The following is an 11,645-nucleotide window of genomic DNA, read 5'->3' on the forward strand; positions in this document are numbered from 1 at the left end:
ATACGATGATACTACCATAGCGATAAGGACGGGCAGGAAGAAAGCGGGACCGGTATATTAGGATGATAAACTTATACATATTGAAACCCTGAAGAGAATCCGATAAAATAAAACTTCGGGTGAATGTGTACGGCAATGCAGCATTTGTTTAAATGCGCTGGCTAACACACTGCAGTGACTCTCTTTGTATTTCCCTCCCCCATTGATTCCCTTCAGCGCTCCCGACAACGTGTTCATAGTACCGCACAATGGACTAACGTTATACACATACATACATATCTGTGATATACAAAAGACCATTTATAAGAGACAGAGTGAACTGTACGAGCAAAAACATATAAATAAGTGGACATTTAATTTATTTTCTACCTCTGGTCGCATAATAAAGACACAAAGCAAGACCTATCAGACCCTGGGGAAAATAATGAAACGCAACAAACCTTCACAACACGTTCGTGTCAGGAGCCATTTATCAACATACATGTACTAAATTGATGTCATTGAGTTTACGATTTTGCTTACCGTGCAAACGTGTATGCATAATGGTGCATTTACCTAGTTGTGTGTGCTTAATAAAGACAATAATAAGCTCAAAGATAAAGCGTTAAAACGTTATAACTCGATTATAACTCACCTTTTGATTCGTATCTTTCATTCTTTCATGGCGTGTTTTCGGTAACGGCTCGGATGGACGGGACATGCCGAGGAAATAAAATCAGCTCCACCAACAGGAGCCGGGCAGTTTAAAATCCAGTGGTTTGTAGCGTACCCGGTAAATAAGCATCCAACGACAGATATAAAATTATAAAAATGCGTGTAAATTTATCCACAATTTAGTCTTTAGGAAACTCTGTGTTTAATGAAGCGTTTTTTACAGGAAACTCAACAGCCTTCATCGGTGTGATACTGATCCCAATCAGACTTTCAACCAATAGCAGGCGAGTATTTCTCTGATTGACAGCCGCTTGACCTATCAAAATAGGCAAACACCGAGAGACTCCGCCCATCACAGCTGCTACAGTAGAGACTGCACAGCAGGATGCGCCACATGGTGTGCGTGTGTGCGTGCGTGTTCAAGAAGGGAAGTCAAGGGAAATCCTCAACAAAGTGCAACAAAACACTCATGTTAAGAGCACGGCCCCTAAACCGATTAATGCTTTTCTAATCGCTCATAAGCATTATTCTATCTAAATCTAATCTAAACATCTAAATCATTTGTGATTATACCGTAAGCCTTCTATTTCTTAACATTATTTAATGCATTAGCTAACATAAACTAACAATCAGCAAATATTTTACAGTATTTATTAACTTTCTTAAATGTTTGGTAATATAATCCCAAATCAGAAATAAATTGGGATGTCTAAAATGTAAATGAAAAGAAAATGCAATAATTCCAAATCTCATAAACACAGATTTGATTCAAAACAGAATATAAAACATATGTTTAAACTGAGCACTTTAAATGTAGGATAAGCAGTTTTTGAAAGGCTAGCCAGGGGCGACGCATTTTTGTATGCCAATCCGGAAGTTGACAGCTCTTTTAAAATGTATTAAACACATAAAAACATGTTCCCTGATAAGGACATGGATTAAACTTTTTTGGGAATTTTGCCCTTGTTGCATTGTTTTTGAGATCTTCATGTGTGGTGACAGGTAAAGTGTCAGACAAAATCTGAAGTCTCATGTGGCAACTTAACAACTGACCTTTTAAAGACACTTTAAAGCTTTCAAAAGTGGGGGTATTACTGGTGTGTCTATGTCATAGAATGAAACAAATATATATTGGGCTTATGTAAACCCAAGATCTTATTTAAGGAGTTACCCTATTGAAAAAAAAACAATTGACTTTGGGATGATAGAAGCGAAAGTGTTAAAATTTTAGCTCGCTTCCGGGTTTTGCTTAGAAAAAACACCCTCCCTTCAGACTGCTCTTCAAAGCCACGCCTCCTTTAAAACACATGAACTCTGCTTTAACTATTTCTTAATCTAGAAAAAATTTAAAAACGCAGACTTGACAACACTGTTGATAATGGGATATTGACTGCATGGGGCTGTGTCTGAAATAGCCCCCTTTGCACTCCTCAAAACAAAAAATTGTAAAGACTTTAAATATCTGAACATCCTTTATAATATCATCAAAAAGATTCAAAAAATCTGGAGAAATCTTTATGTGGAAAGGACTAGGGGGAAAATCAATATCAACAATCAGGTATGACTATATAAAAAACAAAGTGAACGACTAAAGAGGAAAGAGATCATCTGTATTTTTATTAGTGCTATTTGATATGTTTTCTATGTTCTGTTGTGAATAAACAACTTTATGAGAAATCATGACGTTCTGGTTCTAGTTTCTATTTTTTATACTGCTCGTGGGCTAAATTTAAAGGGGCCATGTCACAGGAATTTTTTAAGATGTCAAATAAATCTTTGATGTCCCCAGAGCACATATGTGAAGTTTTAGCTCAAAATACCATATAAATTATTTATTATAGCATGTTAAAATTGCCACTTTGTAGGTGTGTTCAAAAATGTGCCGTTTTGGGTGTGTCCTTTAAAATGCACATGAGAGGATGAAGTGCAAACACTGATCACAAATGATGGTGGTTTGTTGAAATTGAAACTCAATTGTTTTGTGAATTATTTTTTTCTCTGCACTAAATGGCAGTGCTGTGGTTGGATTAAGGGGTGGTATTATTATAATAAGAGCTCTTTATGACATCATAAGGAGAGCCACATTTCAACGACCTATTTTTTCATGTGCTTGTAGAGAATGGTTTACCAAAACTAAGTTACTGGGTTGATCTTTTTCAAATTTTCTAGGTTGATAACAGCACCAGGGACCCAATCATAGCACTTAATTATGGAAAAAGTCAGATTTTCATGCCATGGCCCCTTTAACTGGGACATTTCTTTCTCTAACAGTGGAATGATGCATTTTAAATATTATGAAGATTGTATTCTTCACAACCTTCGGAAGACCTCACAGAAATCTTTAGATCTTGGCACATACCTCATCAGCAAAGGAAAACACAAGCAAATATGTGGGAGATTAAAATGAAGCCACCGGTATGGACAATCTAAAATGAATTTGGAAAATCTTGAAAGATTTCTACGATCCTAGGCCAAAATGTTTGCAGACAACCAATTAATGGCCACCACGATAACATTTTCTCTCCAAAAAAAATTCTCTTATGGTCAGAAGCTTCAAGACATAGCTCTGCAGAGTTTCCTGCTATAACCTATGACCAAAAAACTCAACAAGTCTTCTTTTGAGTATTGACTGTAGTCTGACATTTATGACATACATGTCAGGTCCCACATTGTGACGTGGCTTTTAGGTCGGATGATGTTCATACAATCTGACAAGCAACAATCATAAAGGAATATTTAAAATCATACAATGTGCACCCAGCTGTTCAACTCTATTAAAAACCACTCTGTTGTAACTTTATTACAGAAATATCACGTTTTTTGGTACACACTGTAATACAATGTTTTCCCATGCTACCCATCAACCTGACCAAATCAGGTCACAAAGATGAAGGAAAATAGATCCTCAATGTAACAGCTGCGTATACCTTAAACGATAATCTAAAGTTAACTTTGAAGTTATTTTTATTAAAGTCAATTTAATTTTATTACATTCATGTTAGGAACTCCTTTAAAAATATGCAAAAGCACAAAGATTTGTGGAATTATTCAAATCTAAATGAACAAGTAATGAACAAAGAGAACTAATATCTGTGTGTGACTCATGGGAAAACACACCTAATCTGTAAGAAGTAGCACACATATGTGATTTATGAGATACCATAGTTCCCTAATAAAGTTTAGTAAATATGCTATAGCTAACACAAATAAGGATGAAGATATGGTTTGACCTACACTGTAATATCTGCTGCTTCATAAATTAACTGTTTAATCAAGCTAAAGAGAGAAAGGTAAACATTCAGGCACCTTACTTTGACAAATATTGTTGGCTTTGCTTGTGATGTTTCTTAATGGTGGTAACCACATCAAATTGTCCGCTTTACTATAAGATAAAAAGAGAATCCCTTATAGTTAACCTGCCCAGGTGTATATGACTTTTTTAGCTGAGCACAACCATATTATTTGAAATCATATCCTGGTTCTTTCTAGATTTGTAATGCCATTGAAAGGTGGTCAACGTTTTGAAAACCACATACATTCATGATTAAAGTAATTGAAATGACTCCAGTTGCCTACAAACATAACATTATTGTGAGAGAGAACATTTAAAAATTTGAGCTTATTTATTAAATGAAGTTTTATTTTAACAAAGTTTAGAAGGCACACGTTCAGGGAATATAAAACCGTCTCTCACCTCTATCCCGCGACAAGTTCCACAGCATCTCTCCACCACCCCCTCACCTCACTCTATAGCCTGGGTTTAAGCAGAGAAAAACATGAACATTAATATATTATACAATTAAATAAGAGCGAGTACACAAGAGCAGTTCACATGACTACAAATAGGCCTAATACAGACAACAACCCAGGAGGTAAATTGTTAAAGCTAACTTGGAAGGCCAGATATCCTTTGCACTGTATAATGCCAAGCGATCATAAAATGTCATTTGTCATTCATTAATAGTGAATAAATATAAAGCTTTTAAGACGATTATTATGTGATATTTATTTGGAGGGGGTGCCCTTTTTCAGTTTCAGCACATGCCCCTCAAAAGGTTTGTGCACGGCCCTAGTTCTGTTCCCAGTGATTATAAAGGGGTGGGGTGGGGGGTTCTCTGGGTTCGGGCCGAATTTCGAGCTCAGAGCCCTCCCCAGACAGAACGCCAAATACGCATCAATTAATACGAATTACCCAATTGCGGTTTCATGTAGGCCTACATGTAAACTAATCATCAAGTCAACAAATTGTAATTTCAAAGTTTCCACATTAAGTTTCCAAGTGGTTTATGTTGCTACTACAATCATTTTTCCTCATAAATCTCAGTCAGCACAGCATAGTGCATGCTGTGTTTGTGTCAATATTATGTTAGTGTATCAAGCCTTTGAACCAAGCACGCAATATTTGCATTGTCCAGCAGGTGTCCCTAGCGTGCATGAAGCCTCGAGAATCACTTTTCAACATCTGGCTGGAAAACTTCTCCTCGTCACCACAAGGTTCACACGGATACTTCTCATTTCTTATCTGTTCATCCTAATGTCCTTTCCTCACTTCATTTTCTTGCATGGGCAGGAGTAGGACACAATTTCAAACAGGGGAATCAAATCATTAAATGAAAAGGCATATCCTTACTCTCCATCCATAAGAAGTTAATTCTCAATTTATTATGAAATATCAAGTGCATTAAACACTAAAACTTTCCACTAAAACAATAAAAAATATTAAACACATACTTGAGTTTATAAGCCACTACATTCAAATAAAACAACATTAATAAAAACATCTTAAAATGAATATGATATCAATATTAATTATATAGCCTGAAATAAGTCTACATTTAAAAAAAACTTTAACGTGCTTGAATATGATTTAAAGAATTTTGATTTTTTTTGGGGGGGGGGGGTTATACATGGGTCAGGTTTAGTCTGTGTATCATGACTACTCTAGAAGCCTCCTCGTTCCTCTTCATGGTGCAAGAATTGAATCAAGGAAGCACCAGTTTGAGTAGAGAGACTTCACTGAAGAAATGGTCCTGTTTTTGTCATGTAATACTGGTTCTGTTCCTTTAAACAATACTATTAATATCCTGTGCTTGCTTGGAAAAGGTCATATTCATAAGTGTAAAGTTACAGCCTCAAAACCTAATTTTATTGCATTTTGCTCAGAATTAAAAAGTTTAACTGAATCTCTTTGTAAATTAAAGAATAACAAAAAAGCAGTTAAATCATACCAGATTTTAAATAAGGTTTTGAATTCACCTATAATTTGAGATATAATATTTAGATGGACTTTCCTACCCCCTACTTGAGTAAAAATATAACAATTATTTTATGTCTATGTATGTTTTTTCTTTATTTATTTTCTTTATTTATTTTATTGTTATTTGTTTATTTATTCCATTATTAATACTTTATTATTTTTATAACTGTAAATCCCTCATAAAAGAATGTTTGTTCTTATTACTTTATAATACTATGTTATTGTATAATACTTTTTGTATGTATAATACAAATGTTAATTGTTACTGACAGGTAATAATAAAAAAAAAGTTTGAGTAGAGAGGGGGGAAAGGGTCAAACAGAATTGCATTGCATTGCTTTATGAGAATTGCATTGCATTGCTTTATGAGGAAATCTGAGGGGAAACTGTAATAGTCCAGCTGTTATGAGTATGGTGAAAAATATTTTTTTTATGTCATAATCATGTGTTTGTATTTACTAACATTCATCTATGTTTCAAATGTTAGTTGAATGTTGTATTGTTATAAAGAAGAAGCAGAAATAGTTAGCTGTTAAAGTTTACTGTTGTGGTGTGAGAAACGAAGCTTTTTAAGTAGTGAATTAATTGAAGCCCTCGAAACACTGCGTGCTAGCGACACCTTTTGGAAAAGCAACGAGATTTCAGGCTTGACGCATTTTACAATTGCAAATGTTTTATTATAAACCCTTTAAATTCAGCTAAATATAATTGTGTCTATTCTGTGTTTTATTTAAGGATAATCATATCATAATAGACAGTTAACTCTCACGTTCCTTTCTTATGTATTTTTATTCTAATTAAAGCTTATAATAAAAAAAAATTAAGAACAAAAAGGTTGTGTTCTTCTTTTCCCCTCTGGGATGCCCAAAAGATGTGAAAACATTTCCTACATTGTCTACAAACATCAATATGTGTTTTTAACCTCCACCAGATGTTTGCCAATAAACAAGGGTGTTTGGAGCACAGGTGTTGTTATCAGTAACTAATTTGCTTATGAACCTCACAAAGCTGCTCTCAAAGTTTTAAAAATGCCCCCCTTACAATACACCTGGATCTTTTTACTCCATCCTCTTAGATATAATGTACTTCAAATACCATACTGTCCTATTTTTCCTACCGAATCAATAACCTATAACATCATATTGTTTGATTTTGTAGCAAAATATAGTAGGTTTACGTCAGGCAATTAACTAGGCGTCGTTAGGTGAGCACTGACCATAGATCAGTACAAAAACAATTGATTCATTACAGTTTTATGAACCTTTAAAAAATTGTGCTATAGCACTTAAAGTGGTCCTCTATGATTACAAGCCAGTGAACCACTTTTTGTGCTATTTAGCACTATTTATAGAGTGCAATAAAATGACCTGAGATTAGTTAAAACCATTAGTTCTCAGACCCAGTCCTGGCGACCCACTGCTCTGTAATGTTGTATGTCTCTGTTATCTGACAGACACAGGCTGTGTCTCAATCCATTCCCAAGGTTGTGAATCAGTATAGGCCTATCATGTATGCAGGTTCGGGCACTAATAAGGACTTTAGCTCACTTCACATTGGGACACTGTTCACTTATTTTCCTGTGACGTAGCTGCTTAAGCGCATTGTGGTAATTCACAGCTGTTATTCATAACTGACAAAACCAACATCTCTCTGATTTCATTTTTAAACATGTTAAAGTATATTATGAAAACATTATTCTCTTACATATCTGTGCATAAATTTGGAGGAATATTACATTAAGTAGATTGGTCCTATAGCTATGTGTGTTTATAATAAAACTAAAACAAACGTTTGTCTTTAGAAAAGATAAAGGAACATAGGGACCATCAATGTTCACTGCACTCTAAAAACAAACGGTGCTAAACAGCACTAAAAGTGGTACGCTGGCTCGTAATCATAGAGGAACCATTTTAAGTGCCATATAGCACCTATGTAGCACCTCTGTAGAACCCTATTGTGCTATGTAGAACCATATGTGGTGCTATATCATCCCGTATGGTTCTTCATAGGTGCTATGTAGGTGCTATATAGCACTAAAAATGGTTCCCCTATGATTACTAGTTTTTAGTACTATTTAGCACCAATTTTTTTAGAGTGTGATTTTTTTGCGTTGAATTATGGGAATTTTTAGGGAATGAATGTTCAAGTGCACTGGAAAGATTTTGCGATTGAGACAGCCCTTAAAATGGGGGATCAGTGCCCAGAAAACTGAACAAGGGAGCTAATTGAGACACAGGTGTGTTTAAATAAGGGAGACAAACAAAATGTGAAGAAAAGCGGGTACCCATGAGCGGAGTTGAGAATCACTGGTTAAAACCATAGTACACACACTGGCACATGGGTTTATGTTGTGATCATACTTTCAAACTGCTTTGAAACAACATTACATAACAAAGACTTGTTTGCTAAAATCACATGACTTGGCCCATCTGAAACACGGTCCGAACTACTGATTTTAAACAAAAAAATTCATTCAGTTCACACAAGGGTTTCAAAAGTGCCCTTCATTAGTTGTTTTAATCCAGGGGTTTCCAAACTCTGTGCTTGAGGGCCACTGTCCAGCAGAGTTTAGCTCCAACTTGTCTCAACACACCTGACAGGAAGTTTTTAGTATGCAAAGAAAGCTCCTGATTAGCTGGATAAGATGTCTTGGATTAAGATTGGAGTGAATCTCGGAGCACATTCACACCTGGGCTGTGTTCAGCCCTGACAAAACATTGCACAATGTTTTTTACACAGAAACGGTGATGCGTTCTGATGACGCAAGGGTTGCAACTTGCTGAGAAGGCCATTCTTTGTGTTCTTGAAATGTTTCCGGAGCCTGATGAATGTTTAATACCCCGGCTGAAAAAAACAATAAAACCATTACGGAAAAGTCTACTGGTTTCCATTAAAATACCAATAGAAACCATTAGCTTTTACCATTAAAACCACTACACTGTAGTGTGTTTTGGGCCATATTCCATTAGAACCAATAAAATTCCCAATAAAACCAATAGAATTTCTGTGATGGTGTCTATTGTTTTTTAGCAGGAACAGTAAAATAGCCTAGAAATTACAGTCACTCCCCCTGTCATCCAGAATGAAAGAGAATATTACAATTTGGATCCATTAATCTAAGAGCTGTCTCTTTAGTACCGCGTGGTTTATTTACATGTTGCTGCTGATTGGACTGCAGTTCTGTCACACTCACTAAACAAGAAAAAACGTATTTCAAACCCTGTTGCAGACCGGTTCACACCATTTCCAGGAAACATGTCAACCGGAAAACCGTAGCAAAACGTTGTGCACCGGTTTGAACTTGAACATGCCCCTGGTATTAAGATGTTTTGGACAATCAGATCAAGTGGACGAGAGAGAGACATTGGTATTTTCTGTCCTGATTAGTTTGAGGGGATGGTCTTTGGGCTAGTCCGCAAAACACAAGTGGAAGAAATGACACACACTAATATTATGTCAGAGTACCGCTTCTTGTGTTGTTAGTAAACATGCTGCACAATGTATTTTACATATAAGAGCTTTCTCAGATAATTCAGAGCAATTGATGAAATAAGCTCGTGTAACTTTCACACGCTTGCAAAATGAAACAAAACTAAAAGGCGGAGTCACATTTGATTTATCAATGAGTGCGTTTACACTGAGGGGTCATGTTAATGGATAAAACGGTTTTCTTTTATTAGGGAAAGCCCATAAAAGGTTTAAGCAAAAACTGATCAGCACAGGTAGTTTTCTGCATAGCAGGTTTATTGATTTGCATGTAAACGCATGAAAACAGGTTTTATAATAAGCAGATTTTAAAAGTTATTCACTTATTCTGTGCATGTAAACACACTCAACGGTAGCGCTGAACACTGTGGGTTTGCTCTAGAAGTCAGGACCAATGGAAAAACATTGTACTCGGTTCATCACATTAGATCAATAGGCAGAGAGTAGGCGGTCTTTGGTGGTGGTTCGAATACATTCAAACACATGAGCGTCTATACCACAAAAGCAATATGATCGAATTCGTTTTCAACTACCTCTGAATGTAATGTGGTCTAAAGTGGACGAGCTAAAAACATTTGACATCTTCTTTACACAGGACCTCAGCAGGACACCTCCAAGAGCAGGAATGCTAGACATGATTAGCTCTTGTGGGGTCATGCCAGTGGGTATTATTTAATAAACAGTGGATTTGTTTGGTGTAATCATTTGAGATGGAGTGATTACATTTTTTAGAGTAGGTTGCACCAGTAAGGAGCTAATAGCTACTGCAATCTAAAGTTTGTTGATTTTTATTAAGTTGCATAAGTTGTGTTGCAACACTTAATTCGACGCTGATAAACAAATCATAGATAAAAACTTAACCTTCCTCTGCATTTGAGTTTGTCTGCCATGATTGATTTAGTAGTGTAACTAAACAGCAACAATGTATTTTTTTGTCATTTTAAACCCCTCTGTTGATAAATGATTATTATAAAGGGCTGATCATAAAAACATTCCACAAGCCATCAAACTAAATCTGTTATTATACTATACTAATTACAAATATAATACTAATTATGTTATTATGTATTATGGCAGCATACACATATAATGTACGAAAACTGTTGCCATTATTAGCAACAATATTATAATCAATTAACATTACAGTCAATCTAAACCTCACAACACAGGATGTTATTTTTGCGTTTGTGTGTTGGACATTACACCTCACCAACAGCCATCAGAAACAATGGTTTGTGGTGGGCAGACTGTGGTCAGAAAGCAACACAAATAATTCAAAGCTATTTAAACTAGATTGATAATAAAAATGAGCCTCCTGAAAGGGCTTTCTGTCAGGTTTGGTAAGGTGAAACCCAGGTGCAGACAACATTTCTTGACACAAAACATAAAATACCCACAAGGGGGCAAACACAGGAAACTTTAAAATAATTTACTTAAACTAAGGACACGGAAGGGATAGTCCATGGATGGATGGTCTTTTGGGTACAAGACGAAACAGGAGTGACCTGCGTAGGGGACCACCAGATACAGGAAATAACCTTGAACAACTGACAGACTCCAGAGTCTCCAGTTTAATCATCTCAATTACCAATGTGTTTAATCCATGTTGTAATTACGGATCTCCTGATTTTGCCAAGTGGTTGATGTCCTCAGGGCAACGTTATGTTGACCCTGGGACAACATTTCAATCAACCAATCAGATATCAGAATTAAGTTTACAGTTTGTTTTAAGTTTAAGCTTACAACCAGGATTAGCTGTTTCTAGACCATTGTTTTTCACTTATCATATTCCTCTGATTTTAGGGTTTGGTTATGTTAGGGTTTGGATTTGGGGTAGGTTTAGGTTTTATTTAGAAAAATGTTGTCCCTGGGTCAACACAATATGTTGCCCTGAGGACATTTACCACTTGGCAAAATCAGGAGATCCGTAATTACTGAACCAAAACATTTTCATAGTTTAAATTTCATAAACTTGCAGTGATCAGGTGCTTTAAGTTGGAGCTCTCAGAAAATTCAGGTCACACGACATACAAATCACATACTTCATAAACACCTTTTCACAGGTGTCTGTGGGGTAGTCACTTTTTTACACTTCCAATTAAATATAATTTAGTATGTTTAAAAATTCAATTTGAATTGCAGGTTTCAAGACTTTTACTATCATTGTGGGGACATTTGGACCTCACAATACATAATAACCTGTACAGTCAGAAAAGTAATATGTTTGTCATTCTTAAAACCTTTGGCC

The 11,645-nt window shown here is 35.7% G+C and overlaps 1 protein-coding gene across 2 annotated transcripts in view; it reads right to left on the reverse strand.

Moving 5' to 3' along the window:
* The window catches only part of arhgef2b (rho/rac guanine nucleotide exchange factor (GEF) 2b), a 39,072-nt gene extending 38,151 nt beyond the window's left edge, over positions 1 to 921 (reverse strand). For both annotated transcript variants that reach the window (XM_055209577.2, XM_055209576.2), the window contains exon 1: positions 635 to 921. In XM_055209577.2, the coding sequence (XP_055065552.2) occupies positions 635 to 700 (66 nt within the window). In that variant the 5' untranslated portion in view covers positions 701 to 921. The remainder of the gene's footprint in view (positions 1 to 634) is intronic.
* Positions 922 to 11,645: the final 10,724 nt, after the last annotated feature.

Source organism: Misgurnus anguillicaudatus, chromosome 10, assembly GCF_027580225.2.
Source record: "Misgurnus anguillicaudatus chromosome 10, ASM2758022v2, whole genome shotgun sequence".
Taxonomy (NCBI): domain Eukaryota; kingdom Metazoa; phylum Chordata; class Actinopteri; order Cypriniformes; family Cobitidae; genus Misgurnus; species Misgurnus anguillicaudatus.